This window comes from Metarhizium brunneum, chromosome 1, assembly GCF_013426205.1.
Source record: "Metarhizium brunneum chromosome 1, complete sequence".
Taxonomy (NCBI): domain Eukaryota; kingdom Fungi; phylum Ascomycota; class Sordariomycetes; order Hypocreales; family Clavicipitaceae; genus Metarhizium; species Metarhizium brunneum.
The window spans coordinates 3603196-3616633 of NC_089422.1; the positions used below are offsets into that span (position 1 = coordinate 3603196).

Here is a 13438-nt window from a genome sequence, read left to right on the forward strand (position 1 = left end):
CGACTGTTGCATCACATGTTTTGTGCCATCCAGTCAGCCAGCCACTAAAAAGCCCACCAAAGAAACACTGATATTTTAATTCATACCTGCTTCCTATCACAGGGACCACGAATCCATGCATCTAACTCGTCGATTCAAGGTAATGCATTGTCCACCATCCTACACTTACACTCGCGGCTCATCCACCTTTTTATCCTGCCCGGTTTTTACAGAACGAAAATGATGCGAGCAATGTTGATGTTATTTTTCCTGCCCGTCAAAAGAACGACTTGGATTTGATTAGGTTTTTTATCGGCCCATGCCGAGGCCAGGAGGGGCACCGCCACCAGCCAGCTTAGCTGCTAGCTTGGGGTACTTCTCGGTGACTTGGACTTGTGTCCTGGTAGCTTCGGCGTAGGAGAGCGCGTTGACAATTTCGCCTTCGGTGCGTGCGAGCTCGGCGGCGCGCTCAAAGTATTTGAGGGCTTCAGTGACCTTATTCTGCTGAAGGAGGAGCTGGGCCATGGTGGCGACCGCAATGTCGCATTCAGGGTCAACTGGATGGGCGTTAGTATGGTGACTGAAATTGTGTTCACAAAGGGGAGGCTTACTGATCAGAGCTTTCTGGCATAGCTGCTCGGCCTCCTTGAAATCTTGCTTCCACTGGAACAGGGCCAAGGCCTTGTTGATCAGGGGCAGGACGTTCATTGACATGGGCTTGGTCTGCTTCTCCATCTCCATGGCGGTGTCGAACTTCTCAACGGCCTCGGAAAAGTTGCTTTGATCGAGCAACAGCTCACCATAGTAGTTGTAGACATCAGGCACCTTGGGGAAGTTCTTGATGCATCGGCGGAAAGTGGCCATGGATGAGGCGATAGAACCCATCTTGTATTGGGTTACACCGAGCTGGATGTGAGAGAAAATAAAGTCCTTGTCCAGGTCAATAGATTTCTGATAGTCCTTTTGAGCCTCGGCAAGATCCCCCTTGATGAAGCTAGCCTGAGCACGGTGGTAGTAGACGTCGGGGTCGTCCTTGTCCTGCTCAAGGGCCTTGGCAAACTCAGCATCGGCCTTGTCGGGCTCACCAAGCTCCAGGCTGATGCTGGCACGCTTGATATAGCTCTGAATCATCCCGGGATCAAGCTCGATGCTCTTGTCGAAGTCTTCCGTGGCCTCGGCGTGGTTTCCAAGCAGAGTTCGCATAGTGCCTCGAAGGTTGTAAGCCAAGGCCTCATACTCGCCAAGATCACCCAATTCAAGTGCCTTCTCGAAAGCTTGTCTTGCGTCTTCATATCCTTCGCCAGTCTTCTTCTCAAGACCCTGAAGGCCAATTTGCAGCTGGCCCTTGCCCGTCTCCGCGTCGAGCTCGACAGAGTCCTCAAGACCCGCGGGACGGCCTTTCTGTCGGAAGCTCTGGAGATAATTGCCGACGAAAATGGGGCTAGGCAGCTTAGGGGGTCGAGAAGCCATCATCTCCTTGGCACGGTGCTCGGCAAAAACCTTTAGAAGTCGCTCGACAGCTTGGGCGGTGGACTCGCTCTTGAAGTTGTCAATGATGCAGGATGCAGTAAAGTCGAGGAGAGCCTCCGAGTACTTCTTCTGGTGTTCGTAAGCTGTAGCTCGGCGGTTGATCGCCTTGATATATTCGGGGTCCATAGCAATGGCGGCAGTAGTGTCCTCGACCACCTTGTCCCATTCGCTCATAGCACTGTAGCAGGCGGCACGGTTGGAGTAGAAGACGGGATCCGGTTTGCAAAGTATGGCCTGGGAATAGAGACCAATGGCCTTGTTGTATGCCTTGTCACCGTAGGCTCGGTTGCCGGCCTGCTTGAGTTTGGCGGCATACTGCTCACGTTGCTCAGGCGACAACTTGGTGACAGTAGATTCGTCGATCTCGGGAATTTCGTCTTCACTCTCAACGGCAACGCTCTTGGCTTGCGACGGAGCTGGGGTGGGTTCGTTGGTCTCGGCAGCCTTGCGTTCGGCTTCTTTTCTCTTCCGTCTCTCCTTCTTGCTGAGCTTGGGCGATGATTCTGGCCTGGATTTCTGCTGCAAATCAAGGTCAGCTTTTGATGATTGCTTGCTTTTTGATATACACAATTGAGGTGTCTGGCAGTCGCTTTCAGATGTGAAGCATCAGGGGCACAAGCCGTCACCCGAGGAGTGTGTGAATTGAACATGTCGAACATACCGAGTCAGAATTCAAGTAATAGACAACACCAGCACCAGTGACTACGACAGCAACACCGGCAATGGTGTAGACAACGGCCTTGTTTTCCGATACCCAAGAGGAAATGCGATCCCAAGTCGATGAGGGCGCATCTACGGGGATGGCTGTTGGCCTCACAGGAGGCATTGACGGTAGGGGGTTGGACATGATGGGAACGATGGGAAGGTATGAGAAGCTATAAAAACAACAAATATATTAAAAAGGACAAGGTTGAAGAAACGGCCGCTGAAATGGTGCGAGAACCAGAGCGTAAGCCAGGACGATGGAGGTGCGTGGGAGGGAGCTGCTGCAAAGCTGAGCACGCGCAGAAAAAGCTGGACCAGTCCAATGCGATTGAACCAAACCCGTCTTGAGCGTTTGAACCTTTGGAGCGAGCCGGCTGCAAAATTTCAAGCTCGGCCCGCGTCAAGGTCGTCATACCAGACGGCTTAGTAACCCGCCTAGACCCGGTTTTCTGCGGGCCTCTTGCACAGTCGCCGTCCAATCTTTGTGCGCATGATGATAGGCCGTTTCCAGCGTATGCTGGCCCAAGTTCCCTTAACCAACTCTGTTGCGTTTATTGGATAGCTATTAACATCGCCAATGCGGAAATACCAATTGCGCTTTCCGATCTTGCAAACTTGTTTAGGGTTCATCCGCCATTGGGGCGGCAAACCATGGCAATAGCTGCGTCAATCAAGTAGCTCAGATGCCGGACAAAACGGCTCAGACTCGTCGGTAATAATTGAGGCTTCTGCGAGCATCAAAAGTTCATTATGCGTCTCCATTGTGCATAATCAATCCTATTACCATAACGAATCCAGCAAGTGTCTGGTTGGATGACTGGCGATCCCCACTGGCCTCGTCACAACAGCCAATGGAGGTTCGGATATCCCCTCGTTGAGCATCGTTCTCGTCCGCTAGTCGCAATGTAATTCCCCATTCGCATCGGTATCAAGGGAATAATAGGCTTGCAGTTACAGAGTACTACACAGAGTTGCAGTGCGGAGCCGCGCGTGGCTATTCTCCCAAAAAGCTTGAGGTTGCCTTGCGTGCCTGGTTGTGCATACCTACCTATGTACCCTACAACGACTACAACAAACAACCGCATCCTTTCTCCCGAGACCAAGTGCAGGCGCATTGCAACTTCTACCATGGCAAACGACTTTTCTCTCTTCACGTCGCTTCGATTCGATGTCAAGCTTAAGCATGTCCCATCTATGGGCCTAGCGTATGCTGGATGGAACTACCGAAATGAGTCACCACTGTACATGCTCGACTATCACCGAGATCGCATCCTGCGGGCTGCCGTGCATTGGGATTGGGATAAGGTGATCGAAAAGCTGTCTGGAGACGCAGGTCTTAGAAACCTTGCTGAAGCAGCTGAGGCTGAAATTGGTCCTTCGGAGACTGGGCCATTTCGACTGCGAATAGTGGTCACAAAACAAGGCGACATCACGTTCCATCAGTACGACACTCCTGGCCTCGACATTGGCAACCTTTTCCCAGAGTCACTCCCTGCACCAGGAACATCACCGAGCCCAAGCCAACCGCAGGCCCCCCCGCTGCTTACCGTTGTCGTTGACAGTGTTGATTCCTCAAGGTCAGAATTCACCCATTTCAAGACCACCAATCGGGCACTGTACGACGATGCTCGGAGCAGAGCTGGCATAGGCTCCGTCAGTGCAGCAAACAGCGTCGAGGTCTTGGTCATCAACGAGGAAGACAACACCATCATGGAGGGAAGCACTACGACACCATACTTCTGGCGTGGTGGGAGATGGATTACGCCGCCCGTGTCTGCCAAATACAGCAGACAAGATGGTAGTGGAGGAAATGATGGCACCTCCCGACGATGGGTCCTGGAGCGGTGAGTAAGAAACGGCATGGTTCCAGTTGATTGTAATTGCTGATCATTTTTTGCTAGAGGCTTGGCAGTCGAGCAAGAAATCAGGGCTGATCAACTTGTTGACGGAGAGGCTTGCTACATAAGCAACGGTGTTAGTGGATTCAGGGTTGGAACCATCAGTTTGAAGAGAGGGGGCCAGTGATTGACAATGTCGAAGGTAAAATATTGACACCGAGCTCACGGCATATAGTCTACTGGTGCGTGGAAAAGAAAATTAAGTCCGATGGGTGGAATCCTGACTCTTGGCCACCTACCTACCTAGGTAGGTCGTCAGCCGTATACCTAGTAGTTATGCGTACATGTGAACCGAGGACTCCAGTAACATGTTTTGGATTGGCGAGGTTGAGCGCGAAGGTGAGGTGGGAAGGAAGGACCCTTGGGAAGCTAGGAGGGCAAGTGGGGTTCTAGCACAGCTTCAGGCCAGAAGCGCATCAACCGCGCGAGTCAAAACTCATCATGACATGATTGACTACGTCGACTTGTTTTGGACAGCAGATCCCCCAAGGCTAAATGTTAAAAATTTTCTATTTCCTATTGTCCGTGGGTCGTCATGGTCAACGACGCTGAGTTCATTAGGTATCCCGCTGATTTAGTTTGTCGCGCTGCAGTCCGAAGCATTTATCAATTCTCCATCTGGGTTGCACAGCTAAAGACGCAAGGTCACCGCCGTTATCCATGCGCCGCCTTTCGCAATCTTTGCACGGCATGATGTCGTCGTCTCGTGATGTCGAAGGCGAGACTGCCCTCGCGGATATGGTTGTCTCTGGCCGTCAGTTTTATGAGGCGCAGCAGTACAAGCGGGCTCTGGAACAGTTCACGAGAGTGAGAGCCTGTGAGCCCCTATTGTGTGAGAGTGAGACCTCTTCTGACGTTTTGGTAGGCAATGAAATACTGTCCTTGCGCTAGGGGGGTCAAACGTGAGAGATGTACATGCAAGAATTTTGAAAGGGTCGCTGCTGAGGAGGGTTGCATCTTCAAAGAAGCCATGTATAACTGCAAATGCGACGTCGGGAGGACCTTCAACAAGTGTGACAATAGGAACCACATCCAGGCCCTGGATTACCGAGCTGCCACGTTTGAAGCATTGGGTAAACTGGATCGTGCTAAGAAAGATGCCGAATGGATTTTGGAGCTGGCTCCAAGACTGCCAGATGTAAGTGAGCTTTCCTGGGTGAAGTCGCCTCGCACTGACAATAGACCATGAAGGGATATCTTCGTCTGGGAAAAGTAGCGCGGTTACAAAAGAACCATGAATTCGCGTGGAAGATCTACAATGCTGGCATCAGCATAAATAAAGATGTGGAAGTGGCGTCGTCGCCAAAGTTGCAGGTGCATTCTGACAAGCCCGAGCTCGCAGACGACACGTTGGACTGACGTGAATTTAGCAACTTTACAAAGCGCGAACGCCGCTTCACAGACATTTCTCTAGGAAGGATCCCCTCCGGCTGCCTACAGAAATTGCGATGCTTATATTCTCATACATGGAATTTACCGAATTGCCGTATGCGCCTTGCTTAAATCTTCCCGACGATCCTCGTACTGACGTTCTTTGCGCAGTCCATGCTTAGGCGTCTGCAAGCTCTGGAGGCGCACCTTGACAAGCCCTCTGTATGATCGATTATGGAGGACAATGATATTTCCTGGTAGAGGCATGAAGCGTGCCCCTCGATACGATGCTCTGAAGAAGATGCTGTCTTGGGCAGGCAAGGGGGGAGCGAGGAAAATCGTCATCCCGCTACCGAAAGCATTTCTACTAAACCAACAAAAGCTAACACTACTTTTGAAAGCGTCCCCATGCTTAGAATATTTGGAAATTGGTCCACAATTCGATATCCTGATGTTTCCGCCCAAGGAGAATATGTGGACAAAGTTACGGCATGTGTCTATCAATGGCACTGGTGATCCTGCTAAACCGGCTTGGAGTACACCTGTAATTCCGATAGGCGGATTTCCATTGGCGTTTCTCAACAACGCTGCGGCTTCGCTGGAGCATCTTGTTCTCACCGGAATACCAGAGCCGTGGTATATGACACAGTCTGTGCCATTTCTCCCCAACCTAAAGACCTTGCGGATGTGCAACATTTCTACATTACGCCAGTCATTTCCTATAGTACGTAACCTTGGAAACTGTGATCAAGCAGCTGAAAAAAAAAAGACTAACAATCGTCATAGTTTTTCCTCTCTGACGCCTTCCCTCGACTTGAACAACTCTGGATCGGCCCCAACATCCCAAATCTTGACTCAAATTCCCTATCCGGCTGGCGAGAAAAGTGGCATACGATGTGGAACCATCTCAAAGTCCTCATATTCGAAGAATCATCCGTTGTTGGGCCTATTTCCCAAGTCGAAAATTCGCTCCTCACGCTGCGTCTTTTGACATGCCTAAACTACGGCAACTCCCTACAACACATCCGCTTCGACATTCCCTCAGACAACGAGGATAGACATGGAAGGCATCGTGTATTCAGCAACAGTCGTACGTTGCACGGTGATATTGATATACCCCAGTATCCTGAATTTCGGAACCTCCACTCACTCGCTTCCAAGTCTTTGTGCATCTCCCCAGACATATTAAGACTCCTATTTTCTGATGCTTTGAATATGGGAAAAATACAATCATTTGACATTGTATTTCCAATAGAGTCACTGAACGATCGCGTCGGAGACAGGAGCATTACTCACCTCAAGGGATACGAATGGCTTCGTGGCGCAGCATCCATCACGTCCATGGGCTGCTACAGGTTCCGATTTAGATCGTACCCTCGAAACGACGATGACCTCCCACTCCCTCAATTTCTCGCGAGCTTTCCGAATCTCGAAACGCTGAGTATTTTCTCGGAGAATTATGAGGAGGCGGAATTTGCTGGCGTAGTGGCAGCCATTTTGAAGGCGACTACATTAAAGACAATCTATACGACATCGGTCAAAGGCGCGGTTATGGATCAGTTGAGGACGGTTGCAGAGAGCCAGGGCGTCAAGTTGATATGGGGACATCAGCCACAGGCATGGCCGGTACCATTGGATGAATCGTAACGAACACAAGAGCCATATGTTTTTGGACACAGGATAAGGACCAACATTAGAGACTGCTTGTTGATTTGGATATGGAAAGACCAAATCTTGTCTATAAAATCTATTCTAGATAGTCGTGGCATTATGATAAAGATCACTCCCCTGACCGCTTACGCTTCATATAATCCAACTCCTCAGCATGCTGATGCCAAACACAAAAGCCCCTCAACGCAACCTACCCCCTACCAACCTTGAAGGATAAAATCTATAGAGACGTCAGCAAGCAGTCAGCCAGCAGTCATTACACGGCCGCCCAACATTCAAAAAGAAAAGGAAAGGAAAGGAAAAAAGGGAAGAGGAAAATAAAAAATAAACTTACGTCATTCTTCCCAACAGCAACATAATCGTCCTCGGCCACCCTCAACCCCCCAAAACCTTCAACATAGGCAATCGGCGCATCTCCCATGACCTTCTTCGCAACATCTCCCACCGTCGACCCCTTCTTGACAAGCACGCAATCCCGAAACACAACCTTGGACTCTGACGCCCCGGAGCTAAAGGTTGCTGTATTCCTCACCGGAAAGACGGGGACCAGCCCCAGCAGCTCTGCCGCCCTCGTCAAAACCTGCACGACGCCCGTCGACCCGAACCGGTAGAGCACCATGTCCTTCAGGTTCTCTATCCGGTTGCGGTTCTTCTCGTCCAGTTCCTTTAGGCCCCCGCCGTCGGGGTCCCCCTGCTCAATGAGATCCTCGCGCGTGTCTATAAACTCGCTCCCCTCGACGTACTTTATGTACCCCTGTTTGGCCATTTTCCGCAAAAAAATTTCGGAGATTGCGGAGCAGAGGACGATCGTCTTGGGGTCCTGCATCTTTGCGATTTTGGAAATGTTCTTGTCGGCGTCCGGGTGGTCGATTTTGTTGAGGGCAATGACGGTGGGGAACTTCTCGTCGACAAAGGCGTTGACAATGTGGGCGACGGTCTCGTCGGGCCATTCCTCGAGGGGCTCCTTGACGGCGGCCCGGTCCAGGGTGCGGGCGATGACGGTCGACGTGGCGCCGTATCCGGAGAATTGGCCCTGGAGGGTTTCCACGGCGGTGGCCTTGACGGCGACGTGGCGGCGGCGGATGCTGGGCCACCGCTGCATGAGGTTGCCGAGGATCCAGGCGACGATTTCGCTCCGCAGCCAGGCGATGTCGACGGAGGGGTCGTAGCCGCGCGTCTCTTTGCCCTCGGCGTCCACTGTGCCCGAGGCGTCGACGACGTGTATCAGGGCGTCGGCGTGGCGGAGGTCGTCGAGGAACTTGTTGCCCAGGCCGCGGCCCTGGTGGGCGCCGGGGACGAGGCCGGCCACGTCGAGGAGCTCGATGGGCACGGAGCGCCGGCCGTCGACGCAGGCGCCGTAGTTGGGTTTGCAGCGGTCCGAGACATGGTGGCGGGCGCAGGCACAGTCGATCTGGAGGTAGCCGATTGCTCTTTGGGGGTCGATGGTGGTGAAGCTGTGGCGCGTGTTAGATGCCGAGTTCTGGGAGCGGACGAGGGGTGGACGGTACGTACGGGAAGTTGCCTGGTTTTGGGGGAGGGTGTTGTTAGCGGTTTGCGCGCATTTCACTGAGGCAGCGGGCTGGAGCCTTGCGTACCGACTTTGGAGGAGGCATCTGTTAGGCTGTTTAGAGTTGTGCTCTTGCCGGCTGAGGGTTTGCCTACGAGGCCGATGAGCGGATCGCGAGGCATGGCGGGGTGGTTTCGCCGCCTGAGACGGACTCGAGGATGTGTAGGAGGCCTCTCGTTGCGCAAATGTGGCTATAGTACGGGAGAGTTGGAGAGATACAAGGGAGATTGACTAGACAGGGTGGCCGCGGTCTCTATCCCTTGAAGGCGTGGGCTTGTGCACAAGGAGGAGTTTGTGCGATGGTCGTCCGGTTCTTGTGAAGTCTGGTCGCAAAATTCGGGGATGCGCCCCGCCATCAATGGATCCGTCAGGTCAGACCGGACGGGCTCTGCAGGCACTAAAAGAAAGGGTAATAGTGGGTCTAACGGCCCACCCTGGTTAAATCGGGCCAGACCGTCACTTACACCAAGAGTCTTCATGTGTTCCCGTGCCATTGATCAGGCACAACATATTTCAAAGAATTTAGTGAGTTGGGTGAGACCTAGGACTGGTAGAAGGTCTCCGGCTGTCAGAATAAAATTTTTTTCGTGGCTACAGGATACATGGGTGGGTGTTTGACCAGGCAAAACACCTCGAGAACAAGACGCCTTCCAATGGTCCCGAATCTCGATGTTCGGTTATGCCTATAAATGAATTATTTTCGGCGCACTAATTTGCTATGCCCCCTCTCTTGTTGTGTCAAATGTTGGCTTACCAAGAGAGAATTAGACTGGAATTCAGTATACAGCTTGCACAAGACTGGCACATCAGAGCAGGGCCTGCTAGCAATTATTCTAGCATAGCAGCCCGCCGTTTCAAATACGTATCGACCATCTTGAATGCTGAGTCGTCAACCTTTGTCAAACCAGCGAGACAGTATATTGAATACACACCTTCGAGAGTATCATCCAATGGCAAGTCTCTCCAAAATGACCTCTATTCTTATTCCCCTAGGTTACCTCGAACCGCGGCGCACGGCACTTCGATTGAAGATGTACCTCGGCTGACTACAGAGGCTGTCACGGAGGAACAAAAGAAGCGACCGCAAGAACAAACCCCAGGCATTGTAAGAGCCAATCGAGTTAAACCTGGCAAATTGCCCTTCCCAAGATGATACTTCTCGCGCAGGCAATAGATCTCACTTGCGCCTCAAATTGCGCCAAGCAGAAGCCGACGTTGCGATGAAACCGACGGACGGCGCTAGATCACGCGATCTTTGCGTTGGAGTTGTGAATGTCTCAGCGCAGGACGTAGCTCTGGTGCTTAAATATTGTACCAGGTGGTTTTTGGGTAAGAGGGAAAACCGGAGTATAGCAGTTGACAAGAGGGAGAATCTGTAGACATTGCCAAGGGACAAGAGGATCGGAAGGCGATTGTTCCAATGTACATGACTGCAATGATGTTCCAAGAATACCAGGAATGAAATTGATTAGATACAGCCAAGATAAGCAGTTGGCAGAAAATGGATTTCCCCGTCTGTCGAAACCCTCAGACCATGCTCAAAAGGCCGTTAGACATACATGCCGTCCGCCCCAGTCTGTTACGAATCCCTTGAAAAACTCATACTGCGGCGAGGGAGATCTTCTATTTGAGATGAAAGGCCGAGTTCTAAATGTCTCAAATGGACTTGTAGGCTTTCTCTAGGATTTTATGTGCGGCGGATGAAATGACCCCGCTTACGTCTAGAGTCGAAAGGTTTTAGCAGGATACCAGTCATCGTCTTATGTGGAGGTTATCATTACTTTCAGTCACTCTAGGAGCGATCTATTCTGCGCATACAAATGCCGATGGGAATGGGGTCTGGCTCTTTTCCTTCTCTCTCTCTTTATCTCTCTCTATTTTTTTTTTTTCAAAGAAGAAATTAAAGTTGTCTGAATTTCGCCATAGAGCATCCATCCGTCCATTTGTCCATGATCCTGCCCCGCCATCAACGGGACAAACAGTGGGGCATCAAACCACATCAAACGAAAGACAACTCCATCTACAGACATGGTGCAAGAACCTCACTCATCTCACACACATGCGTAGCTTGCATGTCGAATTATCCCGAACCCACCCGCCATAAAGCATCGTCACACACCGTTGTCTGTACCGATACGGCCGGTACACCCAGCCGGAAGCAAACCGAGTTTGCCTCCAGAGCTAGTCCAGAGGTCAACAAACACATGTCATCCAAGCCATCAATGTCGTCCCAGCTCCCCATCGATACGTTCCCCGCATGGGCTCATCTCAACGACGTTCAGTTCACACACGTCAATCTTCAAGATGTAGGCGAGGGTAAGGGGTTCGGACTCGTTGCGCATGAGGATCTGGAGAGTGCCGAGGCGGATGGCACGAGCAAAGGCCTTGTTACGATTCCTCACGATCTGGTGCTATCTGCTGAGGCCGTGGAGGACTTTGCCAAGGTTGACCACAACTTCAAGCAGTTACTTGAAGCAGTGGGACGACAAGTACGTCGCTATTCCAAACCCGGATGACGCGGCTTATTGACCGGGGACAGTCCACGAGAGGTGATATAATGCTCTATTTAGTCTCCCAATTCGCCCAATCCAGCCGCCCAAAGGGTCTATCGCCCACCCCATGGACTGAGTACATCCGCCTTTTGCCTCGGCCCATTCCCGTTCCAACTATGTGGACGGAGCCGGAACGCTTACTCCTAAATGGGACGTCGTTGGAGGTTCGTCTGTCATCCGTGTTCCTGATATAGTAAATGGGGCCGTTTCTTTGATTACCCGGGGATTTTCTTATTTAATCATCATGCCCTGTTTTTTGATCTTACTAGGGGTCTAGACTGACGGCGTGATAGGCTGCCCTGGAAGCCAAACTCCTCTCTTTGGGCAAAGAGTTTGACACGCTGCGTGAGGTGTCTGAGGATTTTCCATTTTGGAATGAGTTCCTGTGGAGCGGCGAAGAGGTTTCTCTGGAGGACTGGGTATTAGTTGATGCCTGGTACCGTTCGAGGTGCTTGGAGCTACCACGGTCAGGAGCCGCCATGGTCCCGGGACTTGACATGGTGAACCATTCGAGCAAAGCAACAGCCTATTACGAAGAAGACGACCATGACAATGTTGTGCTCCTCATCCGCCCGGGATGTCCAGTTCGCAGCGGCGAGGAAGTCACAATCTCGTATGGCGACGCTAAGCCTGCTTCTGAGATGCTCTTCAGCTATGGATTCATCGACCCCAACAACATCGTGGACAAGTTGACGCTGCGCCTGGATCCCTTCCCAGATGATCCCTTGGCAAGGGCAAAATTACGAATTTCTAACAGCGGACCGACTTTGACAATCTCACGAAAAGAGACGGAAGACTCGCAAGGAGCGTCTTCAATTGTATGGCGCTCACCGTTTGTGTACCTGATGTGCCTCAACGAGGAAGACGGCCTGTCGTTCCAACTTCTCCAAGATACTGCAGGGGACAGACAGCTAAGACTCTTTTGGCAAGGTGAAGACGTGACAGATCAAGCGGACGATTTCGAAACCCTGATCCAGGGCCACGATCTCTGTCCCGTGTTTAAACTCAGGGCTATTACTGTGTTGCATGAGAAGGTCGGAGAGCAATTGGCCCGAATTAGTCGCGGCCCATCAGACGATGAGCTAGAACCCTTGCAGGCGGCTGGCTTGCTGAGAGCTGAATCCATAGCAGCCGCAAGAATATTGAAGGATGTGGAAAGCAAATTGTTGGGCCATGCGTTGGAGGCGTTGGACAATGAGGTGAGTTTCGTATTACACCTTGCTCATCTTTCGCGCATGTCGTTCGATTGTCTGCCAATGGCGTTTTGTGGCACACCCCCTTTGAAGGCTCACAGCCGTCAACTCTTGCAAGAATCGGGAGACATGGAAGGCTGAGAGAAACAAAAAAACAAGATTCGGCAGCCGCACAAGGTGGCTGATTGATCGAAGACTGACTAATCCAATCACATCGCTTGTTGAAATATTGCGATACTAATCAGGCTTTGTTACGCTCTTCTAGAGGACGAATCTTCTTGCGAACAACCACGTGGTGGCATATCTCGGATCGAAGGAAGATTACCCAATCGGGCAAGAAGCGCAAGCCACGGCAGCCAATGACGACGCAGACGACTTTAGTTGACCGAGGATAAACTGCCTACTCGGTAGTGTACTTGAAAACAACATTGGAGGTAGCATGATAATCCGCAATGGTACTGCGACCGCTAGTCGCCGTAGGAGGAACTTGTGTTTGTCGTCTCACTTAGTTTGGCGTTGGGCGTGAAGAGGAGCCTGTATTGGCACGCCCCGTGCGTTGGGCTTCTGCACTAGGGGCCATTCTGCTGCATTTACCAGAGAACTGGGACAGAACTTTTGGCGCTGCTAAAGCGGTTGTAGTGATGGCAGGTCAGTTCGAAAGTGCCCAAAAGATTCCGTCTTGGAACAAGGCTGCCCAAAGAGGTGGCCAAGGTCACATGGGGGGCGACGGCTGTCGAGTGGAAGTGCCGGCTATCTCTGTATGAGTTGTGCTGAGAGGTCAGTCCACCTCTCAATAAATTATAACCGAGCCACTGGTTAAGCATACATGTCAAATTGTGAAATCATTCCATATTTGTCAGGCAACCAAGACGGGCCAGCATGTCTGGGGTAATCTCACCGTACCCAACTCTCTGGGTGGACTGGAGAAGCACAACCGTTGACCCCACAACGCATGACAAGACCAGCTCACCT

At 51.6% G+C, this 13438-nt stretch overlaps 5 protein-coding genes across 5 annotated transcripts; 3 read left to right on the plus strand and 2 right to left on the minus strand.

Annotated features, from left to right (window-relative positions):
- Positions 1-288: 288 nt before the first annotated feature.
- Positions 289-2356, minus strand: tom70 (Mitochondrial import receptor subunit; the record flags this gene model as incomplete). Its single annotated transcript, XM_066129700.1, has 3 exons — positions 289-536; positions 591-2028; positions 2171-2356. The coding sequence occupies 3 exons, from the start codon at positions 2354-2356 to the stop codon at positions 289-291; spliced, it is 1872 nt and encodes a 623-aa protein (XP_065985968.1).
- Positions 2357-3342: 986 nt separating this feature from the next.
- G6M90_00g011000 (uncharacterized protein) lies at positions 3343-4239 on the plus strand (the record flags this gene model as incomplete). The annotated part of the gene is made up of 2 exons (XM_014693935.2): positions 3343-4058; positions 4116-4239. 2 exons carry the CDS (start codon positions 3343-3345, stop codon positions 4237-4239), a joined length of 840 nt encoding a protein of 279 aa, XP_014549421.2.
- A 566-nt stretch (positions 4240-4805) lies between these two features.
- Positions 4806-7130, plus strand: G6M90_00g011010 (uncharacterized protein; the record flags this gene model as incomplete). The annotated part of the gene is made up of 6 exons (XM_066129701.1): positions 4806-4919; positions 4978-5250; positions 5295-5426; positions 5483-5598; positions 5655-6207; positions 6270-7130. The coding sequence occupies 6 exons, from the start codon at positions 4806-4808 to the stop codon at positions 7128-7130; spliced, it is 2049 nt and encodes a 682-aa protein (XP_065986119.1).
- Positions 7131-7344: 214 nt separating this feature from the next.
- G6M90_00g011020 (uncharacterized protein) lies at positions 7345-8843 on the minus strand (the record flags this gene model as incomplete). The annotated part of the gene is made up of 4 exons (XM_066129702.1): positions 7345-7374; positions 7489-8608; positions 8667-8676; positions 8750-8843. 4 exons carry the CDS (start codon positions 8841-8843, stop codon positions 7345-7347), a joined length of 1254 nt encoding a protein of 417 aa, XP_065985844.1.
- Positions 8844-10943: 2100 nt separating this feature from the next.
- Positions 10944-12851, plus strand: set8 (SET domain-containing protein 8; the record flags this gene model as incomplete). Its single annotated transcript, XM_014693932.2, has 4 exons — positions 10944-11210; positions 11261-11437; positions 11567-12472; positions 12732-12851. 4 exons carry the CDS (start codon positions 10944-10946, stop codon positions 12849-12851), a joined length of 1470 nt encoding a protein of 489 aa, XP_014549418.2.
- Between the last annotated feature and the right edge of the window lie 587 nt (positions 12852-13438).